Source organism: Sarcophilus harrisii, chromosome 5, assembly GCF_902635505.1.
Source record: "Sarcophilus harrisii chromosome 5, mSarHar1.11, whole genome shotgun sequence".
Taxonomy (NCBI): Eukaryota; Metazoa; Chordata; class Mammalia; order Dasyuromorphia; family Dasyuridae; genus Sarcophilus; species Sarcophilus harrisii.
In genome coordinates, this window is record NC_045430.1 from 286,321,853 (window position 1) to 286,346,948 (window position 25,096).

Genomic DNA, 25,096 nt, shown 5'->3' on the forward strand with positions numbered 1-25,096 from the left:
AGGCTTGTTTCTGAAGTACTTTCCCCAAGAATGGAGGTGACGACTGAGGGCCGGAGGGCCGGCCCATGGCCTTCGGGCCAGCTCCTGAGTCGGCCTTAATAATCAGTGGCATACGATGCCATCAGTGTCCTTGGTGGCTTCCCAGGCGCCCAGTGCCCGGCAGAGAACCCGTTCCCTGGAGCTGCGGGATCCCAAGCGGGCCCCGCCTTTGGACAGCGTCCCTTTGACACCCATTGAGACTGGGACACGACTGACTGGAGGGAGGCAGGAAGGCGCTTCTCCTCCAAAGGCAAATATTTGTGAGCTAGATCCTGGTTTGCCTGGCTCGCCCAATCGGCTCCCAGCATCTTTGGGCTGTGCCCGGGCCAGGGGCTGCTGCCGGGGCTGGCTCCCCTGGGCCTGCCCGGGCGGAGGCTGCCTTCTGAATAATTGATCAGAGCGGCATCTTGTCTGCGAGGAAGTTCAATGATCCCTCTGTGGCAGCTGGAGGCTCGACTCCTCCCCGTGGCTCTGCTCGGTGCAGGAAGTGCAGGCAGCCCGGGCAAACAATGGAACAGGTTGTGTGAGGTCCGGCAAACGGCAGCAGTCGCCAGGTGGACTCGGTAATGACTTGGCCCGGCCCCTCGGCAATGATTAACCCGGCGAGCTCCCGAGGCCCAGGGGGCCGCTGTGGCACTTTGGGCCCCTGAGTTACAGACCTCACGATGAGGGTCCATGTTCGATTGGCCCCAGACTGGGGAATGGCCTCCTCCCTCCCTCCCTCCCCACCCCCAGGTTCTTGAGGTGGAGGCTGCAGATCAGCAGGGGCCGCCCATTAGCCCAGGGAGTCTCCTGAGCAGACCGTGGAGAAAGGGAAATAATGAGGCTGGAAACTTTCTCCACAGTCGGCCTTCACCTCAGTTTCCTCACATGTATAATGAATATGTTAGACTGTTCTGAGATCCTCTCTGTCTGTCTCTGTCTCTGTCTCTGTCTCTCTCTGTCTCTGTCTGTGTGGGTGACTCACACACAAAAGTATTGGTGACAGGCATTATGTCGATCAATCGGGGACTAATTGAGCACCTACTATGTGCCAGGTGCTGAGGATCCAATCATAGAAACCTGGCTTTGGAAGCAGAAGGGGCCTCCAAGAATACTAGTCCATTCTGCGAAGGGAGAGGGCCTGAAGTCACACACCAGTGACTGGCATGGGCAGGATTGAATGCCCGGGCCCGTGGGCTCCCGAGCCAGGAGTCACACAGTCTCAGAGCAGGAGCACTAAGAGTGATCTTGTGACCCACCTGGCTCAACCATCCCATTCCTGGGGATGAGCAAACTGAGGCCAGGGTACTGTGACTTAGTTCAAACTGAGGCTTGAAACAGAAGTGTCGGGGGCTCCTGGGACAGTCCCAAACACAAGTCAGATATTCTGGGTTCTAAGTGTCGGGGGCTCCTGAGAGAACCCCAAACACAAGTCAGATATTCTGGGTTCTAAGTTTTGGAGGCTCCTGGGACAGCCCCGGACCCGAGTCAGATATTCTGGGTTCTAGGCTCAATCTGCTTTGGGCTTCAACTGTAGTAGCCGCAAAAGGAAAGAGTTGGCAGAAATGACCTCTTGGAGCTCCTTCCAGCTCCAAACCAAACTTGCTCCCCCAGTTCACCCACACTTCCTAGATTCCTGGGCCTTGGGGTGATTCAGCAAGTTTCTGAAACCCAAGCCGGCCTCCCTGGAGGCTCCGGCACCACCCTGGCCTCTTGTTTCAGCCTCCCGGGCAGCCGGCCCCTGCCACAGTTAACCCTGTGTGGGTCATTGTAGGTCTTGCCTCTGCCTCCGCCTGAGCCCAGGGACCTGTCCCACTCAGGCTTGGGGACAGGGGCAGGGCAGCAAGGCCAGAGGGATCTCCAGCAGGAAGAGAACTTGTCGTCCTCGCTTGGAGCTCATCACCCTTACTCTTGCCCAAAACTCAGTGAGTCCAGAGCAGGAGGTTGTGAAGCGAAGATGCACAGAGCAGCCTCGAGGGAGAAAAACCTTCCTTCTCTCCGACTTCTCGTTTCCTTCGGCTGGGATGGAGGCCACGAGCAGCATGTTGTGGAAGGAACGCAGCGGCGGCGTCCCAGGGCCAGCAGGATCCACAACACCCAAAGGGTGGCCGACCTGGCTGTAGAGAGCAGAAAATCCGTGGGAAAACAAGACCCCCAAAAGCTCTTCTAGAGGGACTGCCGTGTCCTTCTTCCTCATGGTCCTCACCCACCTCCACGAGCTCAGGGCCAGCGGGAGCGGGGCCATGTGCTCTTGTCTCCCCGTGCCGGAGGGCCCCGTCGGCTCTCGGGACCCGCTGTCGGCTCTCGGGACCGTCATCCCCAGGCCAAACCCCACTGGTTCCTTCCCGATGGGCTGCAGCCCACTGCACAGACAGGAGGAAAGCTCGGCTGAATGCTGGCTCCCTCTTCCTGGCTCTGGGACCCTCGGGAAGTCGCTTCTCTCCGCTTCAGTTTCCTGGGTCCACAGGGGAGCCCTCCTTCCTAGGCTTGAAGTGAGAGGCCATGACCAAGCAAGAAAATGACCCCGGGTGCCAAGCTCAAGTTCCAACTGGCCCCTGCAGACCCCAAACTCGACCGCAGGGGTCCGGGTCGGGCCTGGAAGGCAAAGGCTCAGTGGGCACTTCCAAATCTGCTGCTGGACGGTCACTGGCAGGCAACACTACCCTGTTCTACTGTAGTGCTACCACCTAGGGAGGGGTTCTAGCTCGTCTCTCCCTCAGAAGCCCCCACCTTCCTTCTCAGGAAGACCCTTTGGGCCCAGCGAATGGATCAAGGGAGATAGGGAGGGGGGGGAAGAGGAGGGGGAGGAGGGGGGAAGAGGAAGGAGAAAGAGGAGGAAAAAGAGGGGGAGGAGGAGGGGGAGGAGGGAAATAGAAAAGAGAAAGAGGAGGGGGAGGAGGAGGAGGGGAGGAGGGGGGAAGAGGAAGGAGAAAGAGGAGGAAAAAGGGGAGGAGGGGGAGGGGGAGGAGGGAAATAGAAAAGAGAAAGAGGAGGGGGAGGAGGAGGAGGGGAGGAGGGGGGAAGAGGAAGGAGAAAGAGGAGGAAGAGGAGGAGGAGGAGGAGGGGGAGGAGGGGGAGGAAGGAGGAGAAAGAGGAGGAGGGGGATCAAAGAGAATGTGATGGGAGCCTGAACACTTTTCTGTCCCTGTTTGGTGTTTGGCTTGGGAAGCCCAGAGGGGACAATGATCAAAAGTGAGAGAGGAGCTACATGAGTTAAGAGCAGGGGGATGGAGCGATAAGCACGACCTCCCACCCACACAAACATGTACACACTCACACACACTCAGGCTCACACACTCTCCCACGCGCACGCAGGCGCGGAAGCCCCAGCAGGAGCCCGTGCGCTCCCTCCCTGGGGCCAGGAGCGCAGGCCGGGCAGTCCACGCGCATTGTCATTAATCGCTCACTGTGTGCCAGGCAATGCGCCAGGGCAGACACACGCACCCACGCACCCACGCACGCAACTCCCGGCCCGGAATACCTGGCGGAGCAGGGGAAGGGAAAGAGGGAGGGAGGAGGGGGCCGCCCGAGGGAGGGGCCTAGGGGACTCCCGGGGAACAGTTGCTGGGGCGTCTACAGTGAGCCAGCGTTGGTGGCCCCGCCCGCCAGGCGCAGGTGAGGCCCCCCTTTCTCCCTCCTCCCCCGCCGTGATTCTCTAACCGGTTGGCCCTGAGCGTCGGGGGGCCTTGCTGGCCGGGCCGGCCCTCCGGCCCTTCGCCCCTCCCGGCGCCTCGCACATCCCTCCTCCTCCTGCTCCCTCCTCCCCCTCCTCCTCCCGCTGCTGCCAGGGCCGCTGCTCCCGCCGGGGACCGTGCTGACGCCAGCGGGACGGACCCAGGGCCGCAGGCCCGGCAGGCGCCGGGAGAGCGGGCCACGGGGCTCCAGGTACCGGCCGCGGCTCGGTCTGGGAGCGGGGGGTCTGGGCGGGGAGCGGGGGAGGGGGGGGGATCTGGGCCGGGAGCGGGGGGGGGGGGGGATCTGGGCCGGGAGCGGGGATCCGGAGCCGGCTGCTGGCAGGCGGGGCGCTGGGGTCGCTGCGGTCGGTGGGGTGTCTCTCCCAGCTCCCTCCTCTGTCGGGGGCCGGGGCCGGGGCCGGGGCCGGGGCCGGGGCCGGGGCGCGGGGAGGGGGCTTGTCGCGGAGCCTCCGGGCCGGCTGGGGGTGGACAAGAAGGCGGGGGGAGGGGGACAGGGGGCGCTTGGGGCCATCCCGGCCGCGGTCCGTGTGGACGCGCCGCACCTGCCGCCACCTGGCAGGTCCGCGGGCGGCCGGGACAGGCCGCGGGACATCTCTGCTGGGGGCGGGGGAGGCGGCCATCCCCATGGGGCCGGGCCTGGCCGGGCGGCTCCCGGAGGCTTCCCCCAACCCCCTCCCCCAGCACAGCTGCCTCCCGGGGCAGGGACAGAGGCCGCGGCGGAGGGAGGAGGGAGGCGGCCGAGGATGCTGGGGCCCCGCCTGGACCCCTCGCTGCCTCAGCCCGGGGCGGGGGTGTCCGGCTCCTCGCTGCCTCAGCCGGGGCGGGGGTGGGGGGGTGTCCCTGGCTCCTCACTGTCCAAACCCTTCAGGGACCGAGCTGTCACGGGGGGGGGGGCTCCTTCGGAGAAGTGGAACCCGGCCCGGGACTGGGGCACTGGCCGGAAAAGGAAAGCTCCTTGGCCCGAGGTGTGTGCGGGCAGGGGGAGAGCCCAGGGAAGGAAGGAAGGAAGGGAGGGAGGAAGGGAGGGAGAAGGGAGGCCCCCGAGGCCGGCTGCTGATTGGTGGCCGCGGGCAGCCCCGGCCCCAGGGCCCCCAAGCTCCGGCTTCTGGGCCCAGAGACTCCGGAAGGCGGCTGAGGCAGGAAGGGGCCCGCTCTGCCCGGGGCTCAAGATCCAGGCCCGATTTCCCAGCCCTCGGGGCCCAGAAAGGACAGTGCCTGAGGAAAGGGCAACTTCTCCAAGTTTCCCAATTGAACAAGTGCTTGCCCCTCAAGGGGCTTGGTTCCACCTCTGGTGTAAACTGAGGCAGGAGCCCGCTCAATCAGCAATGGGGCCGGGAACAGATACAGGGTATGGGGGGCGAGAGCAGCGGGGATTGGGGTGAAAAGGGCTTCTCGGAGAAGGGAACCCAATCAGTCAGTTGGCATCGAGGAAGTGCCTACTATGTGCCAGGCACTGTGCCAAGCACCGGGCATGCAGGGAAGGGCCAAAGATATGCTCGCCCCACCCCCACCCCCCACGAGCTCCCAGTCAAAGGAGTCAAGTCTCCAAGGAAAAAGCAAGAATTCCAAGGGGGGCACATCCCACCCCCACCCCCAGAAATGGCTTTCCCAAGGAAAGGGGACAATGCTGGGGCCCAGGGCCAGGGAGCTGCAGCGGGCATCGAGGTCCTTGGAGCCCATCTGCGGACCTGCCCACGGCCGCCCAGTCTCAGGCGGGCCCTCAGCACCTCCCGCCTGGGCCCCGAGTGCCCAGAGTGACTCAGAAGCATGAGTCTGAGCTCCTCTTACCCCCTCCAGAAGCTCCCAGTCCCCGATGCCTTTAGGAGGAACACAGAACTGCTAGGGAGTGAAGCCCTTTACTGCGTGACTGGGGCCGCTCCAGCCTGTTCTAGCCTCATTCCAGTCTCCCCTTCATTCACTCTAGTTCTGGCCCCTCAGACTTCCTCCCGCATGACCCTCCATTTCCATCTCCACCCTTGCCCAGTCTGGCCCAAGAAGGTCCTTTCTGCCCATTTCGGCCTCTTGGAATCCCCAGCTCCCTTTATGTCCCAGCAAGCCTTTCCCGATTCCCCCTGGAGATCCCCCGCCCAAATAAAAGGCCCTTGTATTGCCTTTGTTTCTCTATTCCCCTCAGAGGCCATGGGGACTAGATGGAGCCCTGGCCAAGTGGGAGGAATCAGCAGTTAAGCACCTACTATGTGCCCAGCAGTGCTCAGAGCTGGGGATAATACAAAGACCAAAGGTAGACAGTCCCGCCCTCAGAGGGCTTGCATTCTGCCCTAGAGGGGGCGTCTTCAGGGAGCAGGGCACACAGGCCAGACCCAAGGCAAGCACAGACCAACAAGCCCCCCATTGTTCTGGGCCCTGGAGACCCACAAACAGAGAATCCCTGCCTTGGAGAAGCTTCCCTTCTCTGGAGGGGGAGAGAATGGGCACAGGTGCACACACACATGACTGGGTACATAGGGACTGTGCAAAACAAATCCCTAAACACAAGGGGATTAATTGGAGGGGGCAACCGAAGGCCTGGGGGAGGCAGGGCTCAAATGCAAGCAGATCTCAGAGCCTAATGGGGAGGTGGGTCAGGGGCACCTGCGCAAGGTGGGAGAGCGGAGGAAGGGGCCTGTGGCAGCAGCAGTGAGAAGGCCGGCCTGTGGAGGCTGGAGGATCCTGTACACAGACACACAGGTTTAATCCAACGTGACGCACGTGGGGCCCCCATCATGTGTGTCTGTATGACTGGAAAGGAGGATTGGTCGGGTCTGGAAGGGCTGCAGAAGCCTGAGTCGTTTGAAATGGGAGCCTGTGGTCGTGGGGATCCACTGGGGCTGATGGGGCAACTGCCATTTAGGGTTAGAGCCCAAGGCTTGGGGGTAGGAGGCAATCTGTGAGGAGAAGAGCCCAAGGGGAACTTGGGAGAAGGAGGTCATCTGTGAGGAGAAGGACCCAAGGGGAGCTTGGGAGCCTGGAGAGCCCTTTGGGAGCCTGTCAGAGCGGATACCTGCACTGGTCATAAAGTACATGGGGGACATTTTAGGGATGGGATTTCCCCATTTATATATATATTTCATTTCCATGGACAGTTCTTGGAAGCACTTCCCAAGTACCTCTGGAACTTTCACAGGCCAGGAAGGGGAGGTAACCAGGCCCAGGGGCTTGCTGAGGTCTCACAGCCCCTCCCGCAGGGCAGGTCTTGGGGCCCCGGGCCCACTTCTCCCCCCGTCCGGCCCAGACAGCGCAGTGTCCAGCCCTGGGGCTTGTGCCCATTCCTGTGCTGGGGCCCAGGGTCCCAACCCTTGGGGAGGCCCTGGGACAGGAGACGCAGCTTGCCTGCTTGTGAGCTGTGTGTGAATCCGCACCTGTGTGCACACGGACTCTGATGACTTTAAGCTTCTGAGGCTGATCCTGCCAGAAGGACATTGTCGGGCCTTGGAGAGAGCCCTGGGCCGAGCTGCTGGGATGACACCCAGGGGGCTGAGGGGCAGACAGACAGATGGGGAGCAAGGAGCAAGTGGGCACCTGCGGGCATCCTGGCTCCTCCCTCCAGACCCGCTGCCCTTCTGAGCTGGTACTCGGTGTGTGATCCTGCCACATCCCCCTCCGGCCCAGAATGCTCTCCCTCCTCCACTCCTCCAGGAAGCCTCCCAGGTTTGGGCTTGAGATGGACGCATTGCTAAGGCACACATTAAGTGGATGCTTGTGAGCCCTCCTGCTTTTGCACACGCGCGCACACACAAGCTCCTTCAAGGCAGGGAACAGTTCCTTTTGTGTCCAGGTATCGGGCACATGGGGGCTCAGGAAATGCCCCGGGGAGGGGGGGGGGTGTGGGGCCACCCCTGGTCCCTGGAGCTCTTCTCTGGGAGGGTCCCGCCCGGGATCACAGGAGCGCTTTCCTCTGGCCCACCTCCTTTGGGCCAGGGGCAATGGAGGTTTTCTGGCCCTTAGTGGGACTCGGGGGTCAGTCCCAGGATCCAGGGGAAAGGTCAGGCTTCCCAGCATTTCCACTTGGGTTGGGGGTGTGTGGCCAGTCGCCTCATCCCATCATTGGTGCTAAAGGGACCCTTGCAGCCAGTCTGACCCCACCAGAAAATGGGCCCGTGGGGGCGGTGACTTGCCCAGAGTCACACAGCTGGGAAGAGGCTGAGCTGGAGCCCTGTTCTGACCACTGGGCTCTGAAGATGTCAGCTGGTCCCAGATTCCGGATCAGGCTGGTTCACTGAGTAAAGGGGCCACAGGGATGGGCCCCTCCTGGGAAGGCCGGGGGCCCGGACCAGGGCTTCCCCATCAGATGCCTCCAGGGGCCTTCAGGGCCAGAACCTCGGCCCGGCTCCCCAGGGGTCTCGGGGTCTTGCCCCTCTGAGTCTCGCCCAGTGCCCAGCTGCTGCTGATCCTGTGTCAGCTTCACACAGTGTCTTTGTTCCCAGAAACAGCCCTCGGCTGGCACAGAGGACAATAGGGAACTGTGAAGCCCGGGCGGGCGGGAGCACCTCCCCTCCCACACCAGGCCTGAGCTCAGCCCCAGCGGATGCCCTGTTGGGCAGCCCGAGGTTAGAGCCTGCCCTGTGCTGTCTCCAGCAGGAGGGCGGGAAGGGCCCGAGAACGGCCCTGGGGGCCAGCCTGTCCTTCCAGGCCGAGACACTGAGAACTGGGGGGAGGGAGGGAGGCGGCTTCTCTGCCAAGCTCCAGGGGGTCCGAAGGCTGCCCTCCAAGACATCCCAGAGAAAATGACCTGGAACTTGAGGGGGAAGGGCCCAGGTCTCAGTCTGAGGGGCGCCAGCCCTTGGAAGGAAGCCATTTGTCCCTTGTCCACAGGACCTGGCTGGGGGAGAGGTTAGAAACGACTCCATTTGGCAGCTACCCATCTTTTAAGAAATCACTTAATGTAAGGAGGGAGTGACTAAAAGTGAAATCCAGGAAGATTTGATAAGATAATTAGGGGGCAGGCACAGGCATTGGGACCCCCAAGGGAGAACTTCCCTGCCCATGGCTGCGATTTCTCCTCTTACCCATAAGCAGCCTGGGCTGAGAGCTCCGGGACCTGCCTAGGGTCTCCCAGCAGTCTGTCCCAAAGACGAGATGTGGTCCTCTGGCTTCTGGGCCTGCTCCCTGGCCACTGCCCCAAGGTAGGTCTAGGGTCCAACGCTTGGGGCCAGATTAACATGTCATTAGGAAATGAAAAGGAACCCAGCAGCTGGAGCCCAGAGGAGTGTGACTCTGGCTCTCAGAGTCGGTGTGATCTGCAGGGATCGAGTCCTTAAGCACCCCTCCTGCCTCCAAACAATCACCGGGATGCGTTCTGGAAAAGCCGGTCAATGCTAGGTGTAGTTTGGGCTTATTCCTTATGATTTACTCTTTCATTTATTTAGCTGCTAAAACAAAGCCTGATACATCAACGTGGGACTATTCGGGATGTCTCTGTGGCTCTGTTGGCCCAAGGAGGGCAGAGGCAAAGTGAGACAGTCCCTTACACCCTCTGAGGGGCTATAGGAAATACAAGCCCATTTCCTAGGAGCCCGGGCCCTGAGCTCAGACATGCCATCCGTGACTGTGGGCCCAGGACCAGCTGGAAGAGAGGGGAAGCAGCTGGGGAGGCAGCTGGGGCCCGATGGGAACAAGCCAGGGGTGCTCGGGGCAAACCTGATGGGCTGGGGAAATAGGGGGACAGCATTGCTGAGCCTGTCTGGGGAGGGGCCCCCCGGGTCTGGCTTCCCTTTCCCCTGCCTGACCACAGACAGGGGTCTCGGGACGTTGTTTCTTATTTGGGGAGTCTCTGCCGGCTGCTCCCCACACTGGTTCCGCTCCAGATTCTGTAGGGGCAGCCAGAAGCCCAAAGGCAGGTAGGGACGGTGGGGAATGGCGCAGCTCAGGCTCTCCGAGTTTTCACTTTGGGGTCTGTTCTCTCTAGTCTGGTCCCTTAGTGGGGTGACTGCCCCAAGTTGGGTGGTCCCCCTCTAGAGGGACCATCCCACTCCCTTCTCTGGTCCCCACACCCCTGCAAGCAGCTCTTCCTGTGGCTCAGCTCTGTGGCTGGCTCTTTCCCGATTCATCCCCACTAGAGCCTTCCTCTTCTTCCTGGACTAACCTCGGGTCTGCCTTTTACCTCGTGTCATTCTGGGCCCCAGGTGAGCGCCCCCTCTCCACAGAGACCCCTGAGGACAGCAGCTCCCTCCGGGAAGCTTCTCTGTGGCAGGGACGGGCTCCCTTTTGCAGCATCAGGGTCTGGAGCTGGGACTGGTGTGTGCCTTAGCAAAAATGAAATGGGGGAGGTGGGCTCACTGGAGGCACCAGGCTGAGAAGCAGGGGACTCCTGGTGGCTCACAGCCTTTCTATCTCCCTCTGGACATCCCTCATTCAGGCAGGAGAGGAGCCCCCCCTTCTCTGTTAACCTGGGGAGAGGCCCCTTCTTGGGGGGCAGTGATCCACCCCTACAGTGTGGGGCTGATGGGGTGCTTGTGTGCCAGCCAAGTGAGAGGCGTGACCCTGTGAGCCCGTCCCACAGGCAGAGACTGGCCTGGGGGCTGGGAGGAGCGCGGGAGCCCCGGGCAGCCTGGTGGGTCCAGTGTTTGTTTGACCAGGGCTCCCAACTCAAGTCAGGCTGAGCCGTCGGCAGCATTATCATCCCGGTCCCCCCCTGGGGGTCCCACTGTCCCTGTGTTCTCAAGCCCAGGGTCTTCTTGGTCCCTCCCCAAACTGTCCCCCCGCCTCTGAGCGCCCCCTCCCACGTCTGCCCAGCCCCTCCTCCTCACCTTTCTCTGCCGGGCTGCATCAGGGCTGCTCTGGGGCATTCTTTGTCCCAACCATGCCTAGAAGCCTTGTAAAGCACCTACTGTGTGCCTGCAGCCCCTGTGCTGGGGGTCCCCATGCAGACCGCATCTGCTCGCCAGACTCCCGTTGACCCCAGTGCCCTTCAGTTAGAAGCGCTTTTGCTCAGGGTTTCACAGAAAAGTGAGTTAAGGGGCCTGCGGCTGCCTTCAGGGCTCTTCCCTCTTTGCAGGCGGGTTCCGGTTGATGTCCTCCTGCCCCTACCCCGGAATCATCGGCGAGTGAAGGCGAAAGGCAACATGGAAGGACACAAGTGGTGAGTGCGTTCCTCCTGCTGCCCCACTGTGGGCAGGCACCTTTGTGACAAGCCCCATGCAGTCAGACAAGCACCTACTGTGCGCCAGGCAAAGGGATGAGCCCTGGGGCCCCAAAGAAAGGCCCGGGTCGGTCCCTGCCCTCGAGGAGCTTGCACTCAGAGGGGCCACGGACGGGCGGCTCAGACCCAAGGGCTGCAGTGCTCCTGGGAGGACTTGGGGTTCCCAGCTTTCCTCTCCTCCACGCAAGTTCAGGCCGATGATAGCGTCGGTCACCAGTAATTCTGCGTCTGGTGGCAGTTGGTCCTTCGGGAGCACCTCCCCAGCTCAGGGACCCGCAGTGGCGGAGGCGGGGACGACAGGCGCGTCCCGGGAAGCCCTGGGCCCTTCCGCTGCGGCGAGCGGCGAGGACGGGACGCGGGCGGTGAGGGCGGCCCGAGCCCTGGCTGCTGAGATGCGGAACAGCCAAGGGGTTCTGGGGGCACGCCACGTTCTCAGGGGGAGCGGGGTCTCCCAGGGCTTTCCTGTTCCCAGTCTCCTTGCCTACCCGACACTCCCCGACTGTTCCAGAATGCTTTCCTAAGCCAATGGGATCCTGGGCCCGGTAACCTAGACGGCCAGTCCCTAGCTTGCCTGGAGTCAGCCTCGGGAAGTTGGGGCTCGCTAGTCCGGGGGACGCAGGTGAGGGCCTCACAGTCTGCGGCAGCAGGGCCCCGATCCCCGGGCAGGTCCAGGCCTCCGAGGAAGGGCCGGAGCAGGAAGGCGAGGGGCCCCGGCCGGAGGCGGCCCTTGGTCAGCGGGACGGGCCCCGCTGTTCTTCTGACCGTCCAATCACAGAACTTCTTTTCCTGTCTGTTGACATAGTCTTGAAAGAATGCTTTTCAGGACGCTCCCCCTTAGGGGCGACATTTTGCCCGTTACTTTTTCTCTATTTAAAATGTTACAGATTTCATGATTAAAATGTGACCTTCTCAAGCATCTCACCTCCCCCCTACATATGCACCTTTTGGGGCACGGCCATTGTCCCTCGAGCGTCAGGGGCAACATGGCAGAAAGGAGAGAGCCCTGGGCTTGAGGCTCAGAGCCCCGAGTTCTGATCCTGGCTCTGCCGGGAAGTGGTCAGCCTGGGAGGGGCCCCTCTCTGGGGGTCTTAGCCTCGACCCCTGAGGTCCCGGACAGCTCTCAAGCCGAGGTCTCGTACGGAAATGTCATTCTGTAAAAGATTTTGGCAGATATCGAACCGTGTCCCTTCCTGTTAGTCACATGACTAGGCTGAGAGAGACCTTCCTACCCGGCCCAGACCCTTGTTGGCACCTGAAGGCGCCCGCGTGTCCCAGAAGTCCCCTCGCGGCTTCCTCCCTCTTGTAATTGTTGGCCTGTCCTCGGCAGCTACTCCAGGGAGTTTTATGACCAATATGCCCAAAGTCAAGACAAGTCGGTTGTGAATAAGATGCAACAGAAATATTGGAAAACAAAGCAGGCCCTCATCAAGGCGACGGGCAAGAAGGAAGATGAGCATGTGGTCGCCTCTGACGCAGACCTGGACGCCAAGCTGGAGGTGGGTGGGCCCCTGCGGTAGCTCTAGTGGCTGCTGGGGGGCTACAGTAACTCTGGTGGCCATGGGGCAGGGGACAACAGTAACTCTGGTGGTTGTGGGGCAGGGGACAACAGTAACTCTGGTGGCTGTGAGGCAGGGGGCTACAGTAACTCTGGTGGTTGTGGGGCAGGGGACAACAGTAACTCTGGTGGTTGTGGGGCAGGGGACAACAGTAACTCTGGTGGCTGTGAGGTAGGGGGCTACAGTAACTCTGGTGGCCGTGGGCCAGGGGACTACAGTAACTCTGGTGGTTGTGGGCCAGGGGGCTACAGTAACTCTGGTGGTTGTGGGGCAGGGGCACAGTAACTCTGGTGTGTGGGAGGGGGCTACAGTAACTCTGGTGGGTGGGGCAGGGGGCTACAGTAACTCTGGTGGTGTGGGCAGGGGCACAGTAACTCTGGTGGTTGTGGGGCAGGGGGCTACAGTAACTCTGGTAGTTGTGGGGCAGGGGGCTACCGTAACTCTGGTGGCCGTGAGGCAGGGGGCTACCGTAACTCTGGTGGTTGTGGGCCAGGGGGCTACAGTAACTCTGGTGGTTGTGGGGCAGGGGGCTACAGTAACTCTGGTGGTCGTGGGGCAAGGGGGCTACAGTAACTCTGGTGGTTGTGGGGCAGGGGACTACAGTAACTCTGGTGGTCGTGGGGCAAGGGGCTACTGTAACTCTGGTGTCTGCAGAGCAGGGGACTACAGTAACTGGTGGTCATGGGGCAGGGGACTACAGTAACTCTAGTGGTTGTGGGCCAGGGGGCTACTGTAACTCTGGTGGCCGTGAGGCAGGCACATCCCTGCAATAACTGGTGGTCATGAGATGGGCACAACCTAGTAGGAACACTGGTAATTGTGGTGAGTTAGAGGGCCCTACAGTAATTCTGGGGGTCATGGGGTGGGCACAGCCCTGCAGTAACTCTGGTAAGCATGGGGGAAGGGGACTTTGGTGGGCATGGGGTGGGTGAGACATATCCATTGACAGCATAGGGGGTGGGCAAGGGGAAGAACTTACAAAAGGACACAGACCATTGGACAAGGAAAGAAGGCATCAGGCAGGGAGCGGACACCAAATACTATTAAGTGCTGAAAACATGACAAAAAAGTTGGTCCCTGTCTCAAGGAGCTGACATTTTACTGGCAGCTGGACAGCGGGGGAGGGCTTGACCAGTACTGGGGGGCCCTGTGGGGGTGGAGCAGGCAGGGGGGTTCCTGACGCTGTGAAGGTTCCAGGCAGGGACTCACAAGTCATGGAGCTGTCTCATGGCAGAGGCATCCCCTGGGGCCAGAGAGGGTGTAGGATGAGCCGGACCGGAGAGTGTAATTGGATTAGGTTGGAACACAAAGTGGTAAATTGGGCAAAGCTGGCCTGTCATGGAGCCGGGCACTTATTCACGCCTTTCCTGCCAGCCCTGGGGCCGGTCAGGATGAGTCTGGGCTGGGTGATTCACAGGGAGGAGCCCTTGGAGCTAAGTAAGTAAGTAAGTAAGTGGGAACCCACCAGGAAGAGGCGGCTGGGGCTCTGTCCTTGGTCCTGCCGGGAGACATTTTCATCCATTCTCTGTGTAAAGGGCGTCTAGGTTTGAGGCTGACACGCGGGGGTGGCCAGAGACTTGGAGGACACAGTCGAGATCCAGAGATGGTCTCCAATAGGGACAAGTGTAAAGTCTTCCCCTTGTGTCCAAAAACTCAGTTGTGCCAGGTGAGGAGACAGAGGAGCGCCCCAGGAGGCCGCCCCCTTACCCCAAGCCAAGGACGGGAGGTGGCGGCAGGAAACCCAATGGCCCCGGCCTCATCTCGTGCCCGGCCGCATCCAGAGATGCTCCAGCTCTGCTCTTCAGACGACTCCTAGAGGGCGGAGCTAAATGGGGGGCCACGTGGCGGGAGGGACATGGAAAACCCTGAAGCGCATCAGAGAGTGGAGAGGAGGCCGCCAGCCGGGCCATCTGGGAGGGATAGTTAAGGGACATCTGCAGATAGTTGTGAGGAGGCAGTGAGCGCCCCAGTGCTGAGAGAGCCGGCCAGCCCGGGATCCGGGCCTTGGCTCTGGACTCCCTGGCGGGGGTCCGGGCCAGTCACAAGCTCTCAGGTCAGAATCAAACACAACATACACATCCCTAACCCTAAATGCGGGTGCGGTAACATCATTTACATCCCACTGTATGTTATTTACTTCTGGATCATTTCCCCATTACACTGTACATCTGGAGGCAACTCCCAGGACCCCCCATTGTTGAGAAAGGGCTTCTCTTCCCTCAGGGAAGGAGTCACTTAACCCCAATTGTCTCAACAAAAAAGAAAGAAAGAGGGGGGGGAGGGAAGAAGGAAGGAAGGAAGGAAGGAAGGAAGGAAGGAAGGAAGGAAGGAAGGAAGGGAGGGAGGGAGGGAAGAAGGAAGGAAAAAAGAAAGGAAGGAGGGAAGAAGGAAGGAAGGAAGGAAGGAAGGAAGGAAGGAAGGAAGGAAGGAAGGAAGGAAGGAAGGAAGATCCACAGATCCTTGGGGGAGTGAAATATCATGGTCATTTGCCTTGGAATCATTTCTTAAAACCATCTTCTAAAAATGTTTGCTCTCACATATATTTATAATATTACAGACTGAGGAGAAGCTGTTGGTCAACTGCCCACAAGCATTGGCTAAAAAATCAGTGACTCTGTTGGGTTTCTTAAGGGGCTGAGGTATAACCCCCACCTTTCGGGGTCTTCCCCCCTTGATTACTGGTGCGTGGGGTTGGGGACTAGGACTTGGTCCTTTTCCTTAAGGTCTTCATTCCTGTTAAGGATACAAATGCTCCTGAAGAGGAGGTAAAACCGAGGCTATAATCAGTCATTCACACTTTAGTGGGAATGAGTTTGAGGATGTTATTGATAGTCCTCCAGGGGTCTGTAAAGAAGAGGGAAGTGACCTAAAGGGCTGTCTGGAGAGCCCGGGTTAGCCCATGGGAGGGATGAAGGCCAGTGACAGGAGGGATGAAGGCCAGTGACCGCAGGGCTGTCCGGAGAGCCTGGGTTAGCCCATGGGAGGGATGAAGGCCAGTGACCGCAGGGCTGTCCGGAGAGCCTGGGTTAGCCCATGGGAGGGATGAAGGCCAGTGACCGCAGGGCTGTCCGGAGAGCCTGGGTTAGCCCATGGGAGGGATGAAGGCCAGTGACCGCAGGGCTGTTCGGAGAGCCTGGGTTAGCCCCCAGGTCACTAAATGCATCTTTTTCCTCCCGACCGGTCACTCCCCGGAGGGCGCAGTTTTTGGGAGCGCCTGCTCTGGGCCCTCACTGTTGTGTTTAGTTGAAACCTTTCTCTGAAACAAAGCTCTGGCTGACGGAGTGGGGCTGGGCCCTTGCCCACAAAGGGGCAGTTCAGGTCCAGTCAGCAAGCTGCCTCGGGCCCCTGCTCAGGAGAGAGGGGGGAGGGGAGCATGGCCTGGCACTCCCCCCCACACATGGACTGGCCTCTGTGCCATCCTTCGGCATCCTTTGCCCAGGGACTTGGAGAGCTTAGCCGCCAGCCACAAGGCCCTTGGCAGACACAGGCCTTTGTGCCCCAGGGGCTGCCTCTATTTGTTGCCATTTGGCATCTTGGGGGGGTGGGTCTGTGGCCCTGGGAGGCGCTCCTGCTGCCCTGCCCACCATGTGTGACTTCCCTGCTGCCTCAGAGGCCGCCACACTTTGGGGAAGTGAGAGGGAACTTGCTGGGCCGGGGGTGGGGGAGAAGGGGGGAGGGCTAGATGGGTCCCCTCCCCCTTTAGCTGCCACAGTCGCTGTCCGGAACCTCGGCTCCCTTGCTTTCTCTGGGTCCCTAGTCCCTCCTTCCCAGGGGGCGTCCTTTCCTTCCTCCCATGGCCGTCCATAGTCCACCTTGATGCCAGAGCTGGCGCTCCCTCTGCCTGGTGCTCCCTCTGCCTGGTGCTCCCTCTGTCTGTGCTCCCTCTTCCCGTGCTCCCTCTGCCTGATGCTCCCTCTGCCTGATGCTCCCTCTGCCTGATACTCATACTCCCTCTGTCCATGCTCCCTCTGCCTATCCTCCCTCTGTCTGGTGCTCCCTCTGCCCATGCTCCCTGCCTCCAGCCTCACAAAGACCCCCCGGGGGCCCTGCTCTCATTATCTGGGGGAGAACCATTCATGGCCGCGCTCTGTGGGCTTTGGGCGGGGAGCCCCCTCGTGGCGCCTGGTCCAGCGTGTGACCCCCTGTCCCTGTGTTTGCCCCAGCTGTTCCACTCCATCCAGAGGACGTGCATGGAGCTCCTCAAAGCCATAGAACTCTACCAGAAGAGGATTTGCTGTGAGTACGGCCCTGAGACCCCGGGTGCCCACAGAAGACCCAGCAGGGAGGCCCTGGAGCGCCCAGGCTGGGCCTGGGAGTGGGACTGACCCGGGCAGGGCACCCATTTGAGGGAGCAGCGATGGGCTCCCCAGCAACAAAGGGCCAGGCTCCCTGGCTGGCCATCCCTGATATCGGGGCTCTCCTCTGAGAATCCTCAGGCTGGGGGGGGGGGCCGGACTCGCTCTGGGTCCTTGGCTCACGCACTCCCCCCACTCGGGCTGCTCACTCTCGTCTCTCTTCCCCTCAGTCCTGTCCCAAGAAGAAAGCGAGCTGGGGAGGTTCCTCCGCTCCCAGGGCTCCCAGGACAAAACCCGCGCAGGGAAGATGATGCAGGCCACGGGGAAGGCTCTGTGCTTTTCCTCCCAGCAGAGGTGGGTAGCCTTCCTTCGCCGCACACTCTCGGGGGCGAGGTCCCGCGGCTCGCCACCTCAGACGCTCAGGGCTTCTGCCAGACAGGCCGCTCCGAGGAGGGGCCGCCCTCGCTCCGTCCCAAGGAGGGGCCACCCTCGCTCCATCCCGAGGAGGAGCCGCCATCGCTCCGTCCCTACCGAGAGTTTGCTCTGGAAAAGCGCCCAGCCCTGGTTCTCACAGGGGCCGGGCGCTCTTCCATACAAGCCCTCGGGTAAAGCTGTCCTCCTGGATGCCCCCGGGACCTTCAGCCCTCAGAGAATCCTGGGGCTCATGGGAGCCAATAACAATGCAGATCTTAACCCTTAAAGGATTCAGAAAGCCACTTAGCGGCCACGGCTAATTTTTCTCCTTTCTTGTTTTACTAAGTTTTTCAGACAGAAACGCATCTTTCCCTTTGACCTCTATCTTATCCCCACCCCCCAATGAGAAAGCCAGAAAAACAGAATCGCCATTGCAAGCATATCTTGGCAGGCAAAGAAGATTCCCCTCCTGGCCGTGGCAAACGCCCTGCCCCCCTCTCTCCCCCAGTCCTCCCAGCTCTGTCAGAAGGTGGGAAGTCGTGAGAACTTTGGGATTTCAGCCGTAATCAGTGGACGCGGTTGGCCCTCTCTCCTGGCTTCTGACTTTCTTCAGGGTCCCCAGTCTCTCGGGCACTTGAACTCCAGCTGGAAAGGAAACCTGATGGAGGCTTCTAGATTAGACTCCATTCCCAGATTCAGCCCCACACTGGTGAGATCCGAGCCGCCGGAAAGAAAGGCCGCTCCCCGTAGAATCGGCCCCAAACCGAGACTTAGTATTGACCTGGGAATTCCCTTAATAAAAAGTTTTGTTAGGGACTCTCCCCCTGGCCGTGCCCCCCGGAACTGCCCCATGCACTGGATTGAGCTTCCAGATTTCTGAGCAAAAGCTCCGGCTGATTTTTCTTGCGGTCTGTGCCTTCATTCCATGACATCCACTGAACCAAAAGGGGAATTGTGGGGACGGAACTTTTCTTAGCCGGAGCTGGCTCAATTTAGCCCATCAGGGTTAGTAGCGGTCAGCCTCCGCCCATTAACTCAGCTGGTTGGATCAGGAGGCCAGGGTCCGAGGTCAGTGGTCTGAATGTGTCCGGTGAGCCACAGCATCCCAGAATGCATAGCTCTGTCCCACAGCCTACAAGGTCCTTTCATTCAGGACACTCCCCCACTAAGATGGAGGCTGCGACTCCGGTGCCATTGGCCCGTGGCTGCCTTTAAAAAGATGGCAATTGGAGCTCAAAGACCATCAAGGAACGTGCATTGGTCTTGCCCGGGAGCTGGCCCCAAGATAAACGTAGATCAGTGAAGACAGAGGCTGGTCCAAGCCTGCGCAGTAGACCCTCGACGAGCCGTCCAAAGCTAAAAAGCTAATTGGCCTCTGTCATGTTGGGGCCCCTTCTGTAGGCTCCTGTGAGGGGTGAGTCATTCATCTCAGGTCACGAGGAAGAGCTGAGGTCCACAGACCTTTTAATAAAGCGCCACTGGCCCGAGCTCTGCTCAGGCCCTCTTATTGTAAGTGGGATCATTTTAATTCCCATACTTCCTTGTAAAGCCCACTTCTCTCAATAATTTTCCCTTTTTAACAGGCTTCGAAAGCGCCTGTTTGCAGCAGGTATCCAGGAATTCCCAAGGCATTGCCAGGTTTTTAGGTCACAGAGAAAGAGGACAGAAGGGGACCCTCAAAGGGTTACATTTCCCGAGGTCTCCAACCGCCTGGTTTTCCAGGAATCACCCTCTGGAGTCCTTCATGGCTTTGGGCCATGCCCCTTCACCTCACCTGGGTGAAGGTGAGAAGGGGTCACCTCCCCACCCCACTCTTGATCATTTAACCTTCATCCTTTATTCTGAAACTTTGCCGAATTTTTGTTTTTCTTATTTTCATAACAAAAGCAAAAAATCGGTCAGTTAATAAACATTTATTAAGAGCTTACTATGTGCCAGGCTAAGTGTTGGAGATAACACAAGAGCCAGATGCCCTTGAGGAGTTTATAGTTTCATGGGGAGGGGGAGGAGAGGATAAGCGGATGCATCCTTTAGAATCCACGTGTGGGATAAAAAAGAAGGAAAAGGTGTGGAAAATAAGGCAGAGGTCTTAAAACCCAAGTGGAAAAGCTGGCTGAGTCACACCTTGCACTTGGCTGGAATGGTTCATCAGCCCAGCCCAGCGCCCTCCGCGCTCTCCCCACAGAAGCCGCCTCCTTTCCACCTTCCGTGGAGGCAAATGGCGGGGACTAGCACCACGGCCAGAGCCATCTATGCTGAAATCCACGGGGGCTTTTGTCCGAATCTTGGCTTTTAAAACTTTGGGAGAAAAACACAATTTAATTGTTTCGAAAGGTCGTTCTCCCTTTGGTCGTGTATGGAAAAAAGGGTTTTGAAAAACAATTTCTTAAGCCAGGAATAAAACCGAATCCCTTCTGAATGGTTCAAGCAGCGAGCGGAAGAAACGACTGGGGGAAGGGGGAACAGAAGGAAAGACAGTCAGGGGCGACAGAAGAAAACGAGAAAAAAAAATTTTTAATTTAGGAAAAGGCTGGGTCTCTCCCTCAGGAGTTTTTCTTGGGGGAAAAAGTGGAATCACAGCAAGGAGGGAAAAATCAGCCAAATCCCTTCCTGGTTGGGTTCTTCCCCCAACAAACAAAAACCCCAAACAGAACCTTAAGAAACCCAAAAAACAACAACAACGAAAACAACCCAATTTAAAATGAAAATCCCTAAAAACCCAGATCAAAATTACCTCCCCAACCCTGGGACAAATTTTCCCACCAAATAAACCATCACCCTCAACACCAAACCTGTCCCTTCCCTATTCCACACCCCACACACCACCCACCCTCCACACCCTAACTTCCCATACCTCACCAACACTCCACACACACCCCATGTAAACCCACTTCCAATACCTCCCCCACACTACAACCCCACCTCCCCCACTGTTTCCATCCCCATCACCTCCAACCCCTCCCACGGGTCCCCATTCCATTCCCTCCTCCCCTTCCCTCCCATCCTCCCACTCCACACCACCTCCCATACACATTCCCTTACCTCACACTGACACCCCCTCCACCTCACACACACCACCAAATTCCCCCCACCACACACACCGTTCTTTCTCCCTCCTAATCAATCACTGGGGCGAGGGCTCCCACCAGGACCAAGGGAACGGGCCTTGGGGAGGCCTGAGCAAACCAAACCAGATTTCAGCATTGGGAAACCAGATACATGAGGAGCCCTCTGCTGGAGGGGAAGGGTCGGGGGAGTCGCAACTCCTCGGCTCTTCCTCCAAAACGGGGCGACCCTCAGAGGAAGGAGAGCCAGGCGGGCCTGCGGGGGGCAGGCTGTCGGCGGGGTTTACCACCCGGGAGGTGAGGGGCGGGCCCGGCAAAACCCCCTCCCTGCACCTCTGGAGGGAGGCGAGGATAGGACCGGGGAACCACGGAAAGCCTTTGAACTGGACTGGGTTTACCCGGGGTGCCCTTCCAGCCTGTTTTCTATTTTTGCTCCTGCGGTGGGGCGGTGAGATTCCTCTCCCCTCTCCCTTGGTCCCTGCGGTCCTTGGCTCCTCCATGACGTCATTCCCGCGCTCTGGTCCCGGCCCCCGCGGGGACACGGGGCTCCGGGCGCGTGGGAAACCCTCCTCCGGGCGGGCGGGTCTCGCCCCGGCCCATCCCTGGGGCGGAGGCAGCGGGGGCCTTCGCATCCCTGGCTTCCCCCAGGCTGGCCTTGCGGAGCCCCCTGTGCCGGCTCTACCAGGAGGTGGAGACGTTCCGGTACCGGGCCATCTCGGACACCTGGCTGACCGTGAAGCTGGGGCAGTCCCGGACCCAGTCCGGCCTCTCTGGATGGGGGCGTGTGGGGGCCGACCGGACCACAAGCAGATGGAAAGTTCGGAAGGGGGGGGGCCCGATGCCCTTCTCCACGGGCAGGGAGGCGGCCCGGGGGCAGGCCGGGCTCCCGCCGGGGTGACAGGGAAAGCCTGGGGGCTGGTGCTGCTGACGTTCTAAACAGAAAGCGGGCTGGGGAAGGGTAAGCAGGGCCCGGAAGGGGCCGGCGCCATTGCCCCCCCCAAAAAGCCGCCCGAGGGAGGCGGGGGCCAGGCGGGGAAAGAGCCGGCCCGGGTTCCAGCAGGCGGGGGTGTGGCCCCGGGGTGGGGGGGGGGTGGGAGGGATCCTGGGGTTCCCCAGCCCCAGGCGTGTCTGGGGGGCGGGGCGGCGGATGGCAGGATGGCCGGAGGGTGTGGATGGGCACGGATGGGCACAGATGGGCACGGAGGGTGTGGATGGGCACAGATGGGCACGGAGGGTATGGATGGGCACGGAGGGTGTGGATGGGCACGGATGGGCACGGAAGGTGTGGATGGGCACGGAGGGTGTGGATGGGCACGGATGGGCACGGAGGGTGTGGATGGGCACGGATGGGCACAGATGGGCACGGAGGGTGTGGATGGGCACGGATGGGCACAGATGGGCACGGAGGGTATGGATGGGCACGGATGACGCGGAGGGGATTTGCTTTGGGATTGAAATGTACTAGACGGTGAAACTCCCGATTTTGATCCGTTTCGGGTTCAGGGATGATGGATCCCGAGGTCACAGTGCTTTAAGTTGACTCTTAGGTTACTTTCTAAGCGTATCCGTTTTACGTCCCCAAATTCCCAGACGCCTCCGGTTCCTCACTTAGGCTCTCCCCCTGACAGAAGAAGGAAAGGGGCCGTCCCGAGAGTGATGCAGGGGGCGCCCTGCCCCGCCGTCCGCCCCGCCCCCACAGTCCGCCCCTCGGCCAGCTGAGGCGGGGGTGGGGGGGGGTGGGGGGGGGAGGGGGGAAGGGGCTCGGGACCCTCCTCCGCCTCGGGGCTGGTCATCGAGGTTCCCAGAATGCCGAGCCGCAATAATTGAAGGCGTCCTACTGCAAGGACGGGCGCCACCACGAGGGGGCAGCCTTGCCCCAGCACTTCCTCCGCCCCAATGGCCGAAGTGCCGAGGGATTGGCGGAGCCCGAGCACGTGACCGGCTCGTGGCAGAAGACTTCTCGAGGATCGTTCTCCGTGACCTCTCTGAGCATGCTCAGTCAGTGGTTAGCGAGCACGCGTGCGCGGGGGCGGGGCCAGAGCCTCCGGGCCGCTAACGCTCCCGAGGCCGGCGGGCTTCTGGTTCCCGGAGCGGGCGCCCGCGGGCCCGGGGGAGGGACTTGCCCGGCCAGAGCCTCCGGGCTTTTCCCGGGGGAGGCTGAGGGAGAGCGGCGCGTCGGGAGGAGCCGCGGCTGCCCGAGCTTTTCTCCCTCCGCCTCGCCCTTAGGCCCGAGGCCCGCGGGGTCTGGCTCCTGCCGGGGGCGGCCGGGGCCGGGGAGCGACCGCTTCGGGGCCTCCCACGGCCCCAGGCCCGCCTCGGGCTCCTTCCCGGGCCTTCTCCTCCTCTGCGGCCCGGAGGGCGGATCTCCCCTCGGGACTCTGGGCGGGGAGGCGCCGGGCCGGGGTCAGGAGTGGCGAGCGCTTACAAAAGGGGGGGGGTGGGGAGGGGCTTCCGGGTGGGCCAGGGGACAGGAGGGGGCTCCGCCGTCTGGGGCCTGGGCCCGGGGGGGGGAGGCGGGGGCCCCCCAAAACTATTTACCCCTCACAGCTGGTGGGTGTTCCCCCAGCCACCTCAGTCAGCCCAAACCGGAAAAGTAACCCAAAGAAGCGGGGGCCTCCGGGAGGGGGCGGGGGGAAACCGCCTCATTCCTCCCAACCGGGTCCCCATCCTCATGTCCCTCATCTTAAATGGACCCGGAAAAAACAACCCTTCCCCCAACAAAAACCCCAAATGGGGCAAAAATTGGACCCAAAGGGAACAAGAAAAAGGGAAAAAAATTTTCTTCTTAAGGGAAAAAAAAAAAAAAATTCTCAAGGGAAAGGGAAACCTCAAAGGGTCAAAACATTGGACACCCCAGGAAATACCTTCTCTCTCCCCGGGGAAAACCCCTCCCAGGGGACTCCTGGGGAACCTCCCCTTGGGCATCCGGATACCATCACACAATTTGGCACTGGAAAATCCCCTCAGGGCGCAAACCCTAAACTTTGTGGAGGGAAAACTCTCTGGCAAAACTCCTAGGTCTTTTCACTGGAAATATCCCTCCATGGTAAAGGGACTCCTACATTTTAGCTATATCTCTCATGGCTTTATCCCCTCACTTTTAACATTCACCCCCAATTGGGGTCTTCCAAAAATCTTTTCCGGGTCACTTCAGAAGGTTCCTTCACTCAACTAACAAAAATTCCAAAACCCCCTCCAAACCTTTCATACATAAAACACCACCCTCATCCCAACCACCGGGAAACCACTTGTTGGGGGAAAGAAAAAAGGTAGGGTTGGACCATTTTTATAAACTTATTCCTTACACCCTCCTCTTTTTTATCTCCCCCAATCCTGACAAAACACAAAAACTGATTATTCTTTCCCTCATTTTCCCCCCCTTGGGTTCCCCCTCCTCACTCATTTTGTCATTGTCCAGCTTGTCCCTTCTTCTCTCCCCAAAACCCGGCTTTTCCCACAAACCAGGGAAAGGGAACCTTTAACCAACAAAAATTCGGGAAAACCTTTCCAAAACCCCCTCCTAACTCTCCCACAAACACCATCTTCGGGCAAAACTAAATCTCCCTTCCAAACTCTCCAACCTCCCATTCTTGGCCCTCCCCAACTCCCCTTCAAAACCCCAAATGGAACTCCATATACATGGGGCTTTTTCATTCTCCCTTGGCCAAAACCCCTTTCAACAACCACCATCATTTTAATTTTACATTGCATCCCTTTTTCTGGGCCCTCCCCAATCATCATTTTCTTTTTCCAAAACCCTCCAAACCGAAAAAAACCTCCCTAAGAAACCCTCAACAAACTCCCCCCCCCCCAAAAAGGGGGAACAAAAAAAACCAAAAACCACCAATCCTGGCTCTCCCCCCAAAATCTCATCCTGGGACAGGAGAAATCCCAAAAAATAAGGGCAAAGTAAGAGAAAATTCAACACACTCCTTCCCCACAACCAAATTCCCAGGGCTAACTCCTCCAAACCATGGGCATCCCACATCAACATCACACTCTTTAACTCTCCCACACACAATTACAATTAAAAAACTTACTCAAGTTTCCAAAACCCCAAGTCAATTCCCCACATCAAAACTCCTCCCTGTAGTTTTTTTACAACTTTTTTCAATTTAAAAGGAACAAAAAAAATTTTTTGCAAAAATAATTTTAAAAAATTCACATTTTTCTTAAAAATTCTTCTTGGGGAAAATAAAGGGAGGAAAATTTAAAACAAAATTTACAAAAGAATTAAAAAATCTTTAATATATTTGGAAAAAAAAATACTGTCGAAAAATGGAACATTCTTCAAAAATTCCAAATTTTCTCCCCCTTTATCCCTCTTCCCTAAAAACAACTCTCATATATGAACATGGAAAATCCAAACATTTCATATTGGGAAAAAATCAACAAAAAAACAAAAAAAAAAATATACAGTCATTCAACTAAATTTCTTTTCTATGGGACTTTTTCCTCAAGGTCTTTTTAATTTCTCCCAAAAAAAACTAATTTAATATCACCACCATTTCTTTTAAATTCTTCTTTCCATTCTAACCACTTACTTTCATTTTGAAATTCTTTTCTTCCAATATTTTTAACACAATTTTCCCTTCCCCAGAAACATCTCCCTTTTTTAATTCTTGCCATCACAAACTTTTTTTTCTTCCTTTCCCCCTTTTAATTCTCTAAACAAACCTATTTATTATTAAACATAGTTTATGCTTTCATCTAAATTAAAAAATTCTTTCTTATCTTTCTAACCCCGTCAATATTTAAAAAACCAAAAAATAGGGAAAATTTCCCATTAACATTATTTCCCATTCTTTAATTCTTAATGTTAACTGTCCAAATTCCCAAACAAATTTAAACCCCCCTCCTCCCATAATGCCATCCGGGAAAAGAAACATCCCGACTAAATCCATGGACGTTT

The 25,096-nt window shown here is 58.7% G+C and overlaps 1 protein-coding gene across 1 annotated transcript in view; it reads left to right on the forward strand.

Annotated features, from left to right (window-relative positions):
• Positions 1-3,762: 3,762 nt before the first annotated feature.
• The window catches only part of ICA1 (islet cell autoantigen 1), a 35,019-nt gene continuing 13,685 nt past the window's right edge, over positions 3,763-25,096 (forward strand). Inside the window, 6 exon segments of the mRNA XM_031940747.1 lie at positions 3,763-3,906; positions 10,711-10,794; positions 12,182-12,350; positions 16,574-16,646; positions 16,936-17,059; positions 20,833-20,968. Coding sequence (XP_031796607.1) covers positions 10,778-10,794; positions 12,182-12,350; positions 16,574-16,646; positions 16,936-17,059; positions 20,833-20,968 — 519 coding nt within the window. The 5' untranslated portion in view covers positions 3,763-3,906; positions 10,711-10,777.